This window comes from Hordeum vulgare, chromosome 1H (genome assembly GCF_904849725.1).
Source record: "Hordeum vulgare subsp. vulgare chromosome 1H, MorexV3_pseudomolecules_assembly, whole genome shotgun sequence".
Taxonomy (NCBI): domain Eukaryota; kingdom Viridiplantae; phylum Streptophyta; class Magnoliopsida; order Poales; family Poaceae; genus Hordeum; species Hordeum vulgare.
Genome location: NC_058518.1, coordinates 144,347,777 through 144,367,136, shown reverse-complemented (window position 1 = coordinate 144,367,136; position 19,360 = coordinate 144,347,777). Strand labels below are relative to the sequence as shown.

The 19,360-nt window shown below is 44.7% G+C and overlaps 1 protein-coding gene across 1 annotated transcript; it reads right to left on the bottom strand.

Annotated features, from left to right (window-relative positions):
* Positions 1-8,268: 8,268 nt before the first annotated feature.
* LOC123408201 (diacylglycerol kinase 7-like) lies at positions 8,269-9,833 on the bottom strand. The gene is made up of 3 exons (XM_045101370.1): positions 9,615-9,833; positions 9,066-9,136; positions 8,269-8,588 (listed from the first exon to the last, which is right to left on the bottom strand). The coding sequence occupies exons 1-3, from the start codon at positions 9,693-9,695 to the stop codon at positions 8,429-8,431; spliced, it is 312 nt and encodes a 103-aa protein (XP_044957305.1). The 5' UTR covers positions 9,696-9,833; the 3' UTR covers positions 8,269-8,428.
* Between the last annotated feature and the right edge of the window lie 9,527 nt (positions 9,834-19,360).

Here is a 19,360-nt window from a genome sequence, read left to right as displayed (position 1 = left end):
CGTAATGAATTGTGTTTGCTTGGCTCTGAACAATGTTATATGACTAGAGATCCCTTAGCATGTGACGATTGCTTCCACCTCATATTAGCCAAAACTCCCGCACCAAGTAGAGATACTACTTGTGCATCCATAAACCTTCAAACCAGTTTTGCCATGAGTGTCCAGCATACCTACCTATGGATTGAATAAGATCCCTCAAGTAAGTTGTCATCGGTGCAAGCAATAAAAATTGCTCTCTAATATGTTTGATCTATTAGTGTGTGGAAAATAAGCTCTGTACGAACCTGTGATGAGGAAGACATAAAAGCGATAGACTGCATAATAAAGTTCTTTATCACAGGAGGCCATATAAAGTGACGTTCCTCCGCACTAAGAGGACACACATCCAAACCTCAAAAGCGCATGACAACCTCTGCTTCCCTCTGCGAAGGGCCTATCTTGTACCTTTACTTTTTTCCCTTGAAAGAGTCATGGTGATCTTCACCAATTCCTTATCTCGCCTTTATCTTGGCTAACGTCATATGCTAGGGAAAGATCTATATTCATATGTCAACTTGGAGGTAGGAATTCATGAATTATTATTGTTGACATTACCCTTGAGGTAAGCAGTTGGGAGGCAAAACTGTAAGCCCCTATCTTTCTCTGTGTCTAGATGAAACTTTGATCTCATGAGTACCACGTGAGTTGTAGCAATTGTAGAGAACGAAAGAATGATTGAGTATGTGGATTTGCTTTACAAGCTCTTATTTGACTCTCTCTGATGTTGTGATAAATTGCAATTGCTTCAATGACTAAAGGCTATCGGTTGCTACTTCTCGGTAAGGTTCTTGATCCATGCTTTACTTTGTGAAGGAATTATCACTTTAGCATGAGAGATTATATGTTGGTATTGTTGTTCTGATCTTGATCATGATGCATGCATGTTCGTATCTTGTTTTGTCGACACCTCTCTCCCTAAACATGTGGACATATTTATTGAGCTCGGCTTTCGCTTGAGGACAAGCGAGGTCTAAGCTTGGGGGAGTTGATACGTTCATTTTGCATCATGTTTTCACGTTGATATTTATTGCTTCTTTGGATATTATTTCACTTCACGGTACTATTATTATGCCTTGTTTCTCTTATTTTGCAAGGTTTACATGAAGAGGGAGAATACCGGCAACTGAAATTCTGGCCTAAAAGTGGAGCAAAGTTGAGATACCTATTCTGCGCAACTCCAAACACCGTAAAAATCAACGAGGATTTTTTTCTCGATTTATCAAAAATACTGGGCCGAAGAAGTGCTAGAGGGGCGCCAGGGGGTGGCCACAAGCCTGCACGGCGCGGCCACCCACCAGGCCGCGCCATGGGGGCTTGTGGGCACCCTGCTGGCCCACTTTCCCCCCTTTTCTGCTATATGGAGGGTTTCGTCCAGAAAAAAATCAGGGAGGAGCTTTTTCGTGGTTTCGCCACCACCACAAGGCGGAACTTGAGTAGAACCAATCTAGAGCTTCGGCAGGGCGATCCTGCTGGGGAAACTTCCCTCCCGGAGGGGTAAATCGTCACCATCGTCATCACCAACACTCCTCTCATCGGAGGGGACTCGTCATCATCAACATCTTCATCAGCACCATCTCATCTCCAAACCCTAGTTCATCACTTGTAACCAATCTCCGTCTCGCGACTCCGATTGGTACTTGTAAGGTTGCTAGTAGTGTTGATTACTCTCTGTAGTTGATGCTAGTTGGATTACTTGGTGGAAGAGTTTATGTTCAGATCCTTGATGCTACTCATTACCTCTCTGGTCATGAATATGATTATGGTTTGTGAGTAGTTACTTTTGTTCCTGAGGACATGGGATAAGTCATGCTAATAATAGCCATGTGAATTTGGTATTTGTTCGGTAATTTGATATGTTGTATGTTGTTTTTCCTCTAGTGGTGTTATGTGAACGTCGACTACATAACACTTCACCATTAGTTGGGCCTAGAGGAAGGCATTGGGAAGTAGTAAGTAGATGATGGGTTGCTAGAGTGACAGAAGCTTAAACCCTAGTTTATGTGTTGCTTCGTAAGGGGCTGATTTGGATCCACTAGTTTAATGCTATGGTTAGACTTTGTCTTAATTCTTCTTTCATAGTTGCGGATGCTTGCGAGAGGGGTTAATCATAAGTGGGATGCTTGTCCAAGTAAGGGCAGTACCCAAGCGTTGGTCCACCCACATATCAAACTATCAAAGTAACGAACGCGGATCATATGAACATGATGAAACTAGCATGACAGAAATTCCCGTGTGTCCTCGGGAGCGCTTTTCCTCCTATAATACTTTGTCCAGGCGTGTCCCTTGCTACAAAAGGGAGTGGGCCACTTTGCTGCACCGTTGCTACTTTTGTTACTTGTTGCTTGCTACGAATCATCTCACCACACAATCACTTGTCACCGACAATTTCAGTGCCTGCAGATTTTACCTTGCTGAAAACCACTTGTCAGATCCTTCTGCTCCTCGTTGGGTTCGACACTCTTACTTATCAAAAGGACTACGATTGATCCCCTATACTTGTGGGTCATCACACCTTCCCGCAGTTCTCCTGATACACGTCTCAGCAATAAGCAGAGAGGATGTGTACCCGGAGAACAACAGGGAGGCACTGACGAAATTCTGCATCGGATCCAGAGCACAACATACGGGAAAACGAACCCAATCTACACATACTCGGTCTGTCCATGGATAATGTTGGACAATTTGAAAGGATGGCAGTTATAAATATGCAAAGAAATGCATATTTATAGATGTCACCCTTTCGAACGGGAGACGCATACTAGTCACGCATACTCATGATTGAAGAAACCTATAGCTAGCAAGTTTCATCGGCACGAAGACCGGGACAGAGCAAATTAAGGGGGTAGGAGGAGAAGTCATTTGTGCTCACCAACAAATGCAGGGGCGGATCTCGTCGAACGCACGTGGAGGTCGTCGAACAACTGCACATTGAAATTTACACGATCAACACAAATATGATGTTTTTATAATTAACATAATCGGAAAATATGTGACCTAACTCATAATTTACAAAACTATGACCCCGTGAGCCTTTAGAAGGCCGAAAAGCACCTTCTCGTTCAACAGTAAGTAGAAGAGGTGCCGGGGGTCGGGGCTTAGTGGCGTCGAGGGTCGGTGGTGTCGGGTGTCGGTGGTCGGGAGTCGGGTTAAATGCGTCGATGGTCGGGGGTCAGTGTCGTCGGGGGTTGGTGTCTTTTCGATCAACAAGAGGCCAAAGAGGTGTCGGCGGTCCGGGGTTGGGGGTTAGTGGCGTCGGGGGTCGGGGGTAGGGGGTCGGGGGTCGGGGGTTGAGGGTCAGTGGCGTCGGGGGTCGGGCGTCGGGGGTCAAGGGTCAGTGGCGTCGGGAGTCGAGGGTCAGTGGTGTCGGGCACCGGGGGTCGGGGGTCGAGGGTCAGTGGCATCGGGAGTTGAGGGTCAGTGGCGTCGGGCGTCGGGGGTCGGGGGTTAGTGGAGTCGGGGGTCGGGAGTCGGGGGTCGGGGGTCGGGGGTCAGTGGTGTCGGGCGTCGGGGGTCGAGAGTCGGGTGTCAGTGGCGTCGGGGGTCGGGGGTCGAGGGTTGGGGGTCGGGGGTTGGTGGCGTCGGGCGTCGGGGGTTGGCGGCGTCGGGCGTCAGGGGTCGTGGGCGGGGGGTCGGGGTCCTCTTCTTTCCTCTTCTCCTCTCTCCTCTTTTTCTTCTTCTTCTTCTTCTTCTTCTTCTTTATCATCTTATTACTATTATTATTATTCTTTTTTCTCCTCCTCCTCTTCTAACAGTAACCTAATTAACACTAAACTAATAGTGACCTAATTAACCTAAACTAATAATAACCTAATTAACACTAAACTAATAGTAACCTAATTAACCTAAACTAACATTAACCTAATTAACAATGATAGTAACCTAAACTAACAGATGCAATGAAATGAAAAAATAAAAAAATGAAAGGAAATGAACTCACCAAAATGAGGGAGGAGGTGTGGTAGTGGGGGAGGAGGGCCATAGTAGTGGACGGGAGGGCCGTGGGGAGGGGGTCGTCGCGGGGAGGGGTCGTCGCGGGGAGGGGGCCACCGCGGGGAGGGGGTTGCCGCGGGGAGGGGATCGCCGCGGGGACGGGGTCGCCGCGAGTAGGGGCTCCGCCGGTGGTGCATGAGCGAGGCGGGGCGGCGGCGGGACGAGTGAGGTGAGGGGAGAGAGACAGTGGGGGAGAGAGACAGTGAGCGAGGGGGAGTTGACGGTCGTTATAGGGTCGGCCCCTTTGCCGTCCCCCCCCCCCCCGACGGCAAAGGGCCCCATGGAGGACGGCAAAGGCCCCCAGATGGCAAAGTTTGCCTTCCATCGGACACGGCACGCATGGGACCCACCCGTCCTCTTTGTCGTCTGCCCTGGGTCCCTTTGTCGTCCGCTGGCAGACGGCAAAGGGCCGACACATGGCAAATAGTATGTTTGCCATCAGTCAGCCCTTTGCCTTCTGCTTGGTGTCAACTGACGGCAAAGAGGTTCTTTGCCATCAGCGAGCAGACAACAGAGAACTGGCTGACGGAAAAGAACTGGATTCGAGTAGTGATTGTGTGATAGTTGTTTCTTATGCCATTTTTGTTGTTGTTCTTCTTTCATTTTTTTATCTTGTTACTGATAGTTCTTTTTATGAATAGGTTGGGTCATCATCTATGTTGTCATAGCAAAGGTTATGTGTCATGTAAGGCTGCTTCTACCTTTTTTCGTTCTCGAGTAACTTGTTGTTATCCTAATTCCCACACAATCAAGGATACTAAATTTGGAGCAAAGTACTTAATGCACAAAATAATTAAAATAGCATTATGTTCAATGTACATACTTTACTTTACATAGATCATATATTCTTGTAAGTACATGGTGTAGGCACTAGAAAAAGAATGTAATAACATGTAGCCATCTAGAATGATTCGGAGCATTCTAGAATAATACGCCACTTCCATTATTCAGCTGATTATTTGTTGTGCTTATATAAACAAAAAATATCCAAGGATTTCAAACAACAGTGGAAAAAAATCGAGGTGATCTAAGACCAGTCAATCCAGTCTTGTTTTGCGTACAGATTTGACTATGGTTTGGGTCTAGAATTCGAGATTGAGCATGAACCTATCAGATTTTGTTTCAGTTTTCAAGGGAAGATGTTATATATGGCATGATTGTTGGTATTGGCTCAATTTCTACTCCAGTGATTCAAAAAAGGATATGTAAAGATGAGCAGAGTGAGTAATCACATGCTTTTTATTACTCTGCTGTTCATATTTAGAACTAGATAAAGGGAAAGAGAGTTGCTAGCTCATACTATTTGAGAGTGAAGGTCATTAGGACTTCAATTTTTTGTATAATACCTTATATGATGGCATGTAGTTTTCGTATATACATATACTTGAGATGTTTCTGGGTAAATCTGGAGCTATGAATCTAAGCTTAGCCTTTTTTACTTTTAGGGAACAGTAATATAGCATGATTATGAATTCGTAAGCTTACCATGGAGCGGAGTATCCATGGTCTTAAAACTTTTTGAGCTCCATAAACAGAAATGACAAGGTAATAGTGCTAATAAGGCAAATTCAAAGCCAGATTCATAGGATGATTTGTGCTTTTTCTTTCTAAGTTGTGTTTGGTTTACATTAAACCTTTCCCAGTCCTTTCACCCTTGCCGAGGCATTGGTTGATGTGGGTCCCATGTCTTCCTTGATTAATGTGTGCCCTTCACATGTAACTATATGTTGTAGGAAACAACAAGAGCTCGGCAACTATTCGAAAGAAATGCACACATAATAAAGAAGCTATTGCAAGCCCACATATGAGGACCAGACACAGAAGTAGCCAAGCATTATCTTCTTGTATTTCAGGTGGCACCTAAGTTTTGGAGAGATGGACATGGTGATTGATAGGGATTTCAGTGGGAGTAATACATACGACTCTGTAAAAGAAATTAAAGACCTTCCGATTTCAATACATGGTCAAACAATTTCACTCTGTGTTGTATATAAACAATCTAGCTACCAATATGTACTTAGATTATATTAAACATCTCTTTTTGCGGTTCAAATTATTTTTAGTGGGCAAGCATATATTGATCAAATTATGTTCAGTTTTATATATCACTATCATAATTTAATATGGCTTAGTCTTTTTTTCATCTTTCCAACTGGGTGTTCTTTTGCCTTACTCCCTTTGATGAGTTATCACAATAAATTCAGGTTTGGAAAATACATGAAGCATTGGTTAGAATTGTTTGGTTAATACAAATTATGAATTTTCAGGAAAACAACTCATCATTCATGAGTGTTATTGATCCATACAAAAAGCAAGAGGCACAACGTAAACGCTAAGTCGGTAACATATCATGGCATCGTAAACATTAACATACCATATAAGAGAAGCACATACCTACGCATGAGCGTTTGTCTTATTCGTAGGGTATGGTGTCCCGTGACAACGCAATGGCGATCAACTAGTATATACTAGTAACAGTGCAGGTGTAACGCACGTGTAACCGAATAAATTTCCTCATTCATCAGGTTGTCAACCAGTTAATATTGGATGAAAACAATGGATATCTTACTTTGAGAAAGTACACAAGTAATATTCCAACACATAACACATTGATACCTGTACATTATTGACATTACACAACTACATCTACACTATCAGCAACATGTATATATGAAAGCTCATGAACTACCCATCATAGCATGCCCACACCAAAGAATATGCTAAGCCTAGCTAGAAATGAGATTGAGAAAGATGAAAAACATGAAACCCGTGGTAGGGTCCGAGAATAGAAAAGCAAAGATGAATCAGTCATGGTAGAAGAGGAGCATGAAGACAAATTGCTGGTGATGTAGAGGTAGATTTAATACTCTCTCCGCATCTTGTTGGATGGTGTAGAGCTTGATTTAATACTCTCTCTGCATCGTGCAAAGCAATAGTTCCAGTAGTAAAAAGTTCTTCGTGAAAAGGCTCTATATCACCTCCAAATAGGACATAAGGTACAAGGAACATCCTAAACGTGCATGTGTGAGGTTAATTTACAAGATATTAGACTGGGAAGTAGAAAGAGTGTTGCAATTCAACATAATGAAGGAGACAACAGGGTCACATCAGTATAAAAAACAACAAAATTTTCCTAAGTCAAGACTTTAATAATGATATGCGCTAAAGGGCTATCCAAATATGTCCCATGTTAAAACATTTTGAGAGACTCCAAATTTGAAAGCACGTCTTGGATTTTAAGTTTTATGATCTCGTAATTACGTAACAAGCAAAATATTGATGTGTAAATAATTTGAGTTGCTTTCTTCTTATACCTGGATGGATGTAACGATAGTAGCTACATCATAAGTTGGAGTACACCGATTCTATAGGATATCTAAACATGTGCTTCCATCAGCATAAACTGCAAAGCATAAGAAAAATGTTAGTGAAAAATTAAACTGAAGAGTATTTAGATTAGTATATATTATATTGGATTTCAAGCATCATATTATAGAGAAATAGCAAGAGCTTCGTCAGTTCAAAATCATGAGAAAAACATGTACTCAAAATATGATGTAAAGGATGTAGTATCCTTGCTCGAGGTAATCACCAAGTATGTATTAACATCACAAAATTTTGTAGAATGGAGGGTAGCGAAACCGAGGTAGAGCCGCACACACACCGTGTCGGGCTTGGCCACACCGGATGAGTACTGTTGTTGTTATGCTGCCAAGCAAGTATAAAATTGGTATCGGTCCTTTGCTTTTAGTTGTTTTTCACTACCAGTTTCCAAATTTCGGTCTGGTATGTTCACATTAAGAGACAAGTAGAAACTACTCAGTATAGAAACATGGCTATGCCAGTGATTAATTCTCTGATCACTAAGTATGCATCTCAATCTTTCATAATATATTATCATTAATCTGTTGACTTGAAATCTTAAGAAAAGCATAATAAGCTTAAGGTATGGAGGGTAGTTTAAGGACTCAAGTATGGAATTACCAATAGCCTGGGATAAAAAGTGTTTTAAAAGCATGTGTTAGCCATTCAGCTGACTCTTCTTCCATCACATCCTGAGTCACTACAACACCAACATTTTAATAGTAAGGTCAAATACAATTGATATGAATCCCTTGTGCAATAGTAGACACAAAAACAGTAGTATATTACCAAACAGGAGACATGAATAAGTGAAGTTAATACCATATCCATGTCAGAGAGGTTAATACAGGAGACAAAATTCCATGTCGTCACTGAGAAAGATACAAAATCTAGATAACTACCAAACCCACATATGTAGTTTCTGTGCCAATTTAAATATTTTCAGATGAAAAATTGTAAACGGTCTACCAGCCATCACGTGTCGGCATTTCACGTTATCTGCATAGCACTGATCACTGGGTTCGTATAAATAGGGTCAGCTACTCGATTTTCTGACATCCCAAGGGTCATATACATCTAAATATCTTTTCCGACTGTGACAGAATTCTATGACTTGCCTTGAAGGCATTTGAATTTGCTCCCATTCAGAACAATTGGCCCTTTTAATGTAAAGCCGCAAAATATTCCGAAGTCCTCTGCATCCAAAAAGTATTCTGTCAGTCTTGGATAGATGATAGACAAATGCCATAAACAAAGGAAAAAGAACATCTTAGCACCATTGTAGTTTATTTATGAACCATAAAAAATGGAGATAAGGCACAAAAACAATGGATCATTGGCATTGCATAATACAACTTCCGTCCAGAATTAACGGTCTCTGAAATGAGTGTATCTAGATGCGTGTAGATACACTCATTTCAGCGACATAATTCCAAACGGAGGGAGTACTTAGCAAGTTAGCATAGTGGAACTTGAATCCAAATCCTCATATGTTAACCAAGATAGTACTATAGTGTGGATTGCTGCTATTTTTTTAGAGATTCTGAGGGCCGAATATCATAATTAACCTCAAACCATGATTGTGCCTCAAGGATGGATCAAAATAAAGGAACTATTTGATACTTCAAAATTCAGACTTCATTTTAAAGTACATGGAAAGGCCGGTTATTTACCTTAGCTGAGGACTTGCTATACAAGGGGTACAGAACCATCCCTGCGTGCAGCTATATCCAGCATAAATCAACTGCATATAACACGTATTACTAAAACAGTCACCTAGAGGTCGCGCAACAGCATAACATAGAATTCTAAGGTACCAGATAACTATGCCACAGAAAATGAAAAGGAGCCTTTGAAGCCAGTTTCTTTCTTTATTCAGAAGTTACATATTCTAGAAGAACTCGCAGAATCACATCCAGCTTATCTATCAACTACACAGCTGGATCTACGTAATAATAATAGGGAGAGCATGGGTGCATGAGTTCTATTGTATGTGTGCAACATCGTGTGATCTATCAGTCCGCCATACTTATATCCTACTGATACAAGACAACTAACTAATCAAGATGTTGCTAACCAGCACATTCTGAATGCTAAGCTCCTCACCAAAAGAATCCAGTAAATTACTGTGGGCTTCGAAAAAAATCACACTTCACAACTACATATTACATGAAAAGTTTAAGCAACTACATATTACACCATTAAATATGTTCTTTCCGCACCTTATTTGCAACTGGTCCTTGAGCAAGATATGGCTTTTCATCTCGTAGATGATGGAAGCCATATGCGACTTGGGCATCCATCCCTATCCAAAATAAATGGCACACTCAGCAACGAATCAAGGCTCTAACAAATTGTAATAAAGAATAAACCATATAATTTAGCAAAAAATCATTGACCTGGTACATTCATGTCTTGTGGTTTCAGTTGTAGTCTTACAACTTTATATTATCATAGATACAGTGTATGTAGTTTTAGATTATATATTTCACATCGAACTTCCAAATACTGAAGAATATTCGGCCATTCAAAATTTCAAATTAAGGTTTAGCGCACACAAAGAATTTGAGACAACCCTAAACACCTAGGAACTGGAGAGAAAATAGATATTACATGTATTATCCAGTTAGTTTGAATATAAAACCTCTCAAGTACATGTAGATCACCATGTGAAGTTCACAAGAATTAACAGAATTAGCCAAGGAAAGGAAGTAGATGAAGTAACAAAGTAATGCCAATGCTAAGGTAGTTGTAGAATACGCCTTTATAGCAAGAAGCTTTTTCGGTTAACTCACTGCCACTTGCCTGCACCAAATTACACAAGGCCTTTAGCAAATACATAATTACTTGCACACTCACTGAGAAATATTATATGAGGGATCGCAGTATTTTCAAGCATAGTTGACAGTCGACAGAAGAAAATAAGATGCCGGAACAATCCACCAAACTATTCAAGAGAAAGAAAATGTAACAAGCATTTTAAAACAACAAGTATGGCAGGCAACCACACAGAGTCAAGGAGTAGCACGCATTCAAAGCTACTATGCAAAAATTAGTAGTAACTGAAATTATTTTCCTAGGTAAGTAAGGGACATCCTGTATGCAACTTGGATTTTCAGAATTGACTTGAATATTTCTTAAAAATGTGAAGTTTAAACTATCTTTGATCATTTAGGCGCAGACAACAAACAATATAATGCAGAGTTCATGTTACAACTCGCATTCAAAAAAGAGCTACCTCAACAATAGTTTTTTATGTTGTCATTGCAATCTTAAACAGATGTCTAAAACAATGTTCTTAAGTGGAGAGGAGATCTAACAATCGAAGAAGAGGATGCTACCGAGTGTATAGATTTGAGCTAAAGTCTGTTTTCTATTTCAGGGTGTAATTCCAGGTAAATTCATAGTCAAGACCTTGCTCAACTCCAGCTGATCGACGGGTTCTGCTTTCTTAAGTACATGTGGCAACTCTGTTATTTCTCCCTCTGGCATCTTAATCATAGCCTGCCAACTGCAAAAACATTGGTAGCGATTTTCAGAGCAAAAACAGATGAAAAGTGTATGTCCAATTATTAGAAGAAACATCTAGAGTTGAGCTTATCCACGATGTACACATCTTACGCATTTGGAGATAATAAATATGGCAGATAGCTGCTGGGCATATGTAGATTGATGATTTTCTTTCACCATCGGGAAATATATTCGAGAAAGGTATATGATAAGTTTTACTCGGCAGTGCTAAATATGTTCTTCAAATTTAAGTACCAACGATCAACAAAATCGAGCTGAATACGCATAGGTGAACAAAGAGAGAAATAACTCTCGAGCAATGATCTCAAAATCTCACTTGTCAAGATGGACGGCCGAAGCAGAAACGACCTTGTTGAGATATCGCTTTACAGTTGAACGCCAACCAAAGGAAAAAGGGCCACCCCGGTCGGCGGGGCGAGCAGGGGGCGGCGGTGGGCGGGGCGAGCAGGGGCGGCGGTGGGCGGGGGGGGGGGGGGGGGAGGGGCGGGGGCGAGCAGGGGGCGGTGGGCGGGGCGAGCATGGGGAGGCAGCGGGCGGGCCGAGCCGGAGGGTGCGGGGAGGCGGGGTTGAGCGGTTTAGGCCGCAAAGAGAACGTGCGAGAGGATTTCGTCGTGGTGTTAACGAAGGAGTCATTAACGAAGGATTTTGTTAATGAAGATTTTTAACCATTGATTTTCTGATTAGATGGCTAAGATGATGAGTTGGATGTGCCTCTTCGTGCTTTTAATAGTACAAATTCAAGATCAACAAATGCAAGGAAAAAATCACCGAAATCATGCGCGCACACAAGCCACAACCTTCAAGTAGCGCACACTCGTGTCTTCTCTCTACTCTCGTCTGCCTGCCTGCCTCCTTGGGCTGATGCACGGAACATATGATCGAACCACGCCGCGCCGGTCACCGGATGAGTGTGTCTCTCGCCGCGCGGCGGCACTTATTCGAGGTACGGCGCGTGCGCGCGTGCGACGTGCCCAGGCATGAGCCATGATTGGGCCGGCCAGACGCATCCATGGTTTGTTGATTCGGCGTCCGCTGGAACCGGCCAGAAGCCACTCATCAAAATCGTTCACTTACCCGCCCGGCACCCAAGGATGCTGACGGGCGCATCTGATCAACAACACGTGGCCATGCCCGTTTGTTGGAGCTCCTCGCGCTGCCGCCTGCCGGAGGAGCAGGCGGTATGCGGCAGGTCGCCGCCGCCCGTACGTATACTCCGGCTACCCGCTACTAGTACTGTGGAGGAGCGCAGCGTACGTCACCAGCGAAGCAAAACGATGTTTAGTGCGGGCTCCAAATTAAAATTAATAAACGCCCGTCCCCGCCGCATGCAGTACAGTACACTAGTGCCTGTAACCCGGCCTAGGAAATGACGGTGGTGGCCCGGTCCGTCCCCTGACAGTTTTGAATCAGGCAGGGACAGGGATAGGGATAGGCAGCGAAGCAAAGCAAAGCTCGTGGTCGCGCGCGCGGCCCGAGGGGAGGCGCGTAGTACGACCGGGCTGCTCGGTTCGAGTCTGGTCAGGGGAATAAACGCCGACCATGCCGTCACCTGACGTAGGCCCGAAGATTCCTTATCTCTTTCCCTATCTCTCTCTCTCTCATCATCATCTCTCTGGCCGCGTATGTGCGGCCGGTGAGCGAGTGTGGGTGCCTCTGGCATGCCTGTCTGAAAGTTCAAAAAGATTCGGTGGATCTCATCTCACCTCCTTCTGCTCAACCGCCCCTACAAAGGCGGGCGCGTGAGCGGCACCGGTAGTGAAGTATTTTTACCGCCGAACTGCCCTGCTGCGTTTAGTACGTATGGCGATGCCCCCACCCAACGCCGTTCCGCCGCCCCAGAAAAGCCGTCGCGTCACCGCGTTATGATAATATGTCACCGGTGATAACCACCGTTAAATAAGTAATCACGCGCTGTGCTGTGCTGTGCTCGATCACTGTCGCTCTGACCACTGACGGCCGGATTAGCATGTGAATTTTTTTTGACAGGAAATTAGCATGTGAATTAGTAGGCGCAAGTTAACAGTGAAACCCCGGATGTGACCACTGGAAACCAGAGACAGAGAGAGTCGTCGCCACTGGCCGGGATCTTTGCTCCAACCACGTGCCCGCACGTCTCGGTCTGCCTCGTCCAAGCGCGAAATGTGGCAATTCTGCAACGACGATGTATCAAGGCATGGCGGTTCGTTTGAATGATCTCTCTATAGGAATATGATGCAATTCTTGATATATTAATTGAGTGCAAACGCACCTATATATGATAAATAGGTTAGACCACAATCTTAATTATGTAAAAGAAAATGCGGTGGGTCAACTATACAAGATACATGCGAAATATACTCAACACCCTTGACTACGTCATTGGTGGTGCTGACGCAAAGACTGGACCAAAAGTCTTCAAATGACGCCGTAGGCAAGGCCTTGGTCATGATATCTTCAAATTGCTGATAAGCACTAAGTAGGGACTTATAAAACACGGACATGGCCAAGAGCCACCTATTCCCGAATAAAATGAATACCCAGCTCAATATGCTTGGTCCGACGATGGTGAACGGAGTTGACGGAAAGGTAGACGGCAACCACGATCTCACAGTAGACCACCGTGGCCTTATTAACGGGACACGATAGCTTAAGAAGTAACTAGCGAAGCCACGAACACTCGGCGACGACGTTGGCCTCGGCGTGATACTCAGCCTCTGCACTGGAACGTTATACTCTAGGTTATCACGCCTCTGCACTGGAACGTTATACTCTAGGTTGTTGCTTGGACGACCAAGAGATGAGTGATGGTCCAAGAAAGACACAATAACCTGTGGTGGAGTGGCAAGTGTCCGGGCAGCTGACCCAGTCAGCATCCGAGTAAGCAGTAATGTCGGTGGCGCTGGAGGCGTGCAACATGATGCCAAGGTCCATAGACCCCCGAATGCATCGAATAATTTGCTTCACTGCAGTCTAGTGAGCATCCCGGGAAGCATGCATATGAAGGCACACTTGTTGGACTGCATAATGCAACTCCAGTCGAGTGAGAGTAAGGTACTGAAGAGCACTAACAATGGACCGGTAGAAGGGTGCATCGGGAGCAGGCAAAACGTTAGTGGCAGAGAGCTCGGCCTTCGTATTGATGGACGTAGACGCAGGTTTGCATTAAGCACTCCGACACGCACGAGGAGCCCATAGGCATACTTCCGCTGATGAAGAAAGAAGCCATCGCCACGACGCACCACCTCAATATCGAGGAAGTAGTGCAAAGGACCGTGAAGATGATGAGTTAGCTGACGAAGGAGGCCAGGCGTGCATGCTGTAAGGATGATGTCGTCGACAGAGAGGAGTAGATAGGCCGTGTCAGCGCCATCGTGGTACACAAACAACGAAGCATCGGAGCGTCTGGAGCGGAAGCCAAGTCAATGAAGAAACGCCACGATATGCTAGTACCAAGCACAGGGAGCCTACTTGAGCCCATATAATGAGTGCGAAAGCATACACACATGATCCGGGAGGTTCGGATCCGAGAATCCCATGGGTTGCTGAAAGAAGACCTCCTCATCAAGATGAACATGACGGAAGACGTTAGAGACATCCATCTGATGTACTGGCCATGCACGAAAGACTGCAAGTTCAAGAACAGTGTGGATTGTCTTGGGTTTGACAACCAGGGCGAAGGTGTAGATGAAGTTGATGCCAGAGCGCTGCTGAAAACCATGGACAACCCAACGCAACTTGTAGCGATCTGGAGTGCCATCCGGGCGCAGCTTGTGCTAGAAGACCCACTCCCCGGTGATCACATTAGCGTGCCAAGGGCGGGGAACAAGCTGCGAGGTACGATTACGCTGCAAGCCATCAAGCTCCAAACGAGAGAGGGTCACGGAGCACCGCATGGGCGAACGTCGGTAGAGGTGACAGTGACGAGGTAGAAGTCGTTCATGCACACTCCTCCGAAGCATAACGAGTGCTTGGATGAAAGAGCCCCACACGAGCATGGGTAATGGGGCCAACAGGAGTCGACGTCGGAGTCGCTGCGGGTGGTGGCGATGAAGGACCCGCAGCCGATGACGACAGTGCAGACGACAACGCAACAGCCGATGGCACAACAGCCGGCGACGAAGCAGCCGATGACATAGCAGCCACCGATGCAGGAGGGCGACCGAGGAGTCGGTGATGCACGAGTAGGTGACGAAGTAGCCGACGACCTAGCAAACCGTGAAGACGGGTGTAATGCCCCAAGTGTGTAATTGCCATATTTGGAACCTATCTCATGTGGGTCCACCTTGTCATGGATATGAGAGTGTCATATTGCTTCTATGATTTCATGTGTTGTCTCATTATTATTTCTTCCCTTGCTTGCATGCATATCATATCATGTCATGTGTTAGGTGTTGTTGCAATATGGTCATATCATTTCATGTGGTGGTTGTGATCTTGTGGTTATGTACCTTCTGATTTCATGTGATCTTATCTGGTGATGTGAGATATGATCTTGTGAGGAGTATGGCTTGTGCAAGAAGGTTCATCTATGTTGGGTTGCTTAGGATTTAAAACCTTTTCTCTCTCTTTTATTCCAAGCTCAAGAAACTCTTCTTCTTTTTCTGTTTTAAAAATGCCTATGAGTTTGCAGAATTTGTGTTGGATGTGGAGGGCATGTTTTCTAATTTTTTCAAACAAGTTTAAAAGGTGCAACTAGTTACAAAACAGCCAATGACAATGTTGTTTTGTAAATATTTAGTTTCCCCAAATACTTCTCTGTTATTTTATTCAAATAGAATAGATTTCTCCATGCACACGGGCATTTTAGTTGTATTTTTCTCCCCAGTAGTTTTCTCTGTGCATTTCCCTTATTCTCTGGTTTTTCCCGTTAAAAGAAAAAGGGCCAGGGTGTTCTTTTCTTTAAATGGCGCCACCTGTGGGCTCACTCCCACAGGCCGGCCCATCCCTTCCTCTCCCACTCGTGCGCCAGGAGCCCAGCGAGGCAATCTTCTCCTTCCCTGACGCCTGTTTCCCCTTATCTGTCTTTCCGTCACACCATCACAGAGAGCACGCAAGCGCCGTGAGGCACTAACGTCGAGGCTCCCTATTAATCTTGGCGTCCGTGCCTCCCCGAAACAAGGGTTCCCTCTTCTCCCGCAGCCGTCGCCGCCACCTCTCTCCTTTCCCCTCCATCTCTCCCTTCCTCCCCAAGGTAATATCTGGAGTTCAGGTAACAGAGAGAGAGAGAAGTAGAGCGCCGACGACCGCCGCGCGTACATCCCCTCCAGCGCCGACCAGCATGTCCGGGAGCTCGGGGGTAGCCTCCGCGTTCCATTCCCAACCTCGGTGAGGCCGGGGAACATCTACGTCAACGGCTAGCTCGACGTCAACCACCCTACTCCGGTGCACCTCTTCTTCCTCGGCTCTACTTCATCTACAGCTCGTTCGGCGTCGGTTCTTCTTCCCCTCCAGCGCCTCTTCCGCCGCAGATCGATCTCCTACTTCCTACTCTAGGTGAGGACGTCACCCCCTTCCTTCCTCCCCCCTTCTCCTCGACTAGCAGGACTAGGACTCGCCGGAGTAGCCTCTGTCAGGAAGAGATCCGACGCAGTAGACGTGTTGTGTGCATGTTGGCTTGTGTGGGTAGGGACGTGGCATAGCAGGGGCTTGTCCCCCCTTGTAGTGATCTGATGTAGGGGCTCGCCTCTCTGGCGTGGCGCAGCAGCAATAGAAGCAACAGCGAGGCATGCCCGGCGACCTCCCTGTCGCCGGCAGCCTCTGTAGGCAGAGCAGAGCACCGTTGCTAGTATTCCTCGCATGCGTGCTCTTCTCTGTCAGTTATCGCATTCGTAGCGCAGTGGTAGAGAGCCCTGGGAGTTATCGAGAGGTGCAGGGATCGAGTCCCAGGTGGTGCACCCCCTTTTTGGGTTTCTTTTCTCTGATCGATAGCAGTAGCAGCAGCAGGGAGGGGTTAACTTGCTCTGTTCCCCTCTCTCTGTCAAAACGATGATAGTAGGAGAGTGGTTTGGGTATGTGGCTTGGACCACGGGCTCTGGGGTTCGATTCCCCACCAGTACCTTTTATTTTTTTTGTTGCAATCTTTCTGTTTTTGCTTTGTAAATTCGTAGAGATGGATGTAGGGAGTAGATCTATCTTGTGGGTATTTTTTCCCTTGCTACCTCCAACAGCAGGAGTTGCTAGTATTCCTGGCTAAGTATTTTGCTAGCATGTGTATATGTGAGTGTGTAGGTATTTGCAAGGTAGTGAAGTGCATGTGTGGAACTTCTACCATATATGATGTTTGTGAGGTGCTTAACTTGTGGGTGTTTAACTAAGCTTAGTGTACTGCATGTGTGTGAGCAGCTCTCCCTCATGGTGATGATGATGCACTAGTGCATGATAGTGTGGTGTTTTGTGTGTGTGGATAGCTTGGTAGAGTTGTTTGTGATGTTGATGTGTTATGACACACTTACATGGGGTCAAAACCCTCATTTCACTATTGTCTTTGTGCACATGAGCATAGCTGTATGGTAGTTGATCTAGTGTGTGCACATGAAATGTTGCATTATTCAATTTGTAGGAACCTATGTAGTTTTTCCTTCCTAGTTTGTGGCCACTTGCTCCAAACAAGTGTATGCATATTTTATATGTTTTTGGGGTAGAATCTCCCAAGGAATCCATTGGTGAACTCAGTTTTGCCATTGGAACATTTTCTGGAGATGACATATTTTCATTTTCTTCTATGTTTGGAGCTTGCACTAGTAGAAAACAGGGCTACCGTTCGGCCCTAGCCAGCCCATTAGTCCCGGTTCTTCAAGAATCGGGACCAATGGAGGGTATTACCCGGTTCGTGAGCCCAGGGGGCCAGCCGAGGCCTCGTGGGCATTGGTCCCGGTTCGTGTGGAACCATTTGTCCCGGTTCGAACCGGGACCAATGGTCCTCGCTGCTGGCCCACAACCTTTAGTCCCGGTTCATGCCACGAATCGGGACAAATAACTTGCCTACATATATACCCACCGCCGCGGCAGAGCACTCCACAGAGCTCTGTTTTTGTCGAGCCGGCGAGGGGAGGGCATTTGGGTGCTCTAGTACACCTCCTATGCACATGAGGTGTTCAATGAAATGCTCGAGCCACACTGGTTAAGCTTTCTCCTCTCGAAACTCGACCTTCGAGCTCCATTTTCAACGAGACTTGTCTAGATTTAGCGGTCCGTCACGCCCCGTCCCCGCCCCGTCTTCACTGCCGTTGATCGCCCGCGCCGATCTCGTCGTCGGCACCACTGTGGTGAGCCTCTTGTTCTTATCTTCTTTCTGAAAGAAAAAAATCTGACTTCAGATAGATACTTGTCTAATTTTCTTACTTTTATTATTCCTTGTCATTATATAGTGCGATGGTTTTGGTATCCGCCCCCGTCGGCCCTCGTCCTGTCTATGATTCAGATGTGGTATATATTATCTTTTCATAACTATTTGGTTCATTTATTGTTTATGACAATTATGATGACAAACGTGACATGTATTTTTAATCTAGGAGGTATGTGAACCGGAAATTCCAACCCACCTAGAAATGCTTCTCGAGAAGTTAACTTTGGTTGAAAAAGAAAACAAATACTTGAAGGAAAAATTGAAAATAATTGAGGATAAGAATATGGAAATGGAGTTGCATGTTGCCGAGGTCATTGACAATCGCAAGATGAAGATCGATGCGATGCGGTTGAAGATGGATGCAATGCGCTTGAAGATTAGGAATATTAGAAAATATGCCATTGATAAAGAGGCATGGTATCATTATGCTGTTGGGTCAATTGTTACCTTACTTGCGATTTTGATCGCGTTTGTTGTTGCATTTAAATGTTTTACATAGTCATATGTTGTTTTATGAGAGAACTTTATGTATTTATTTTTCAATAATAACATTCGATCACTATTGTGCTTTGGTTTTAATGTGATGATGAACTTGTATTAATCCGGTCATTTCTCTATTCATTTTGTTCTGCAATGGTTTTTTGATATATACTTAATTTCATAATAGAGATGAACCGCCAATGGATGTACGGTGACCGATGCACTTTGGAGTACATTACGAACCGGGACTAATGACTGAGTCGAAAAGGGTTGTAAATTGATGATGTGGCTTTGAATGGTGCATTTTGAACACAGAAAAACTATGGAGTTCAAATAAGTTCAAAAAAATGAAATCCCTTTGTAACAAACGAGTTTCCGTATGAAACCCTGATACTTCGAAAGAGATTGTCCGTTTTGTACACGAAGAGCATCCAGTTTTTGCCGTAACCCTCTCAACTTTCTCGCACATGCTATGTGGGTGAAATGATGATACCATGCCAACTTGGAACATTTTCAGAGTTCATTTCAAATGCTTTTCAATTTCATGGTCTTATAGCTCATAATAATCAGTAAATGCATTAAAAATAACAAATGAAGTCAGAAAGGGTTGTAAATTGATGATGTGGCTTTGAA

What these genes read in the sequence shown, in the direction of transcription:
- LOC123408201 (XM_045101370.1), bottom strand. Translation starts at nt 9,695, where the DNA reads ATGGATGCCCAAGTCGCATATGGCTTCCATCATCTACGAGATGAAAAG. An exon ending in AAGGACCAGTTGCAAATAAG is followed by an intron (nt 9,137 to 9,614) that starts GTGCGGAAAGAA and finishes TGTTATATGCAG; the next exon opens with TTGATTTATGCTGGATATAG. An exon ending in ATAGCAAGTCCTCAGCTAAG is followed by an intron (nt 8,589 to 9,065) that starts GTAAATAACCGG and finishes TTTTGGATGCAG; the next exon opens with AGGACTTCGGAATATTTTGC.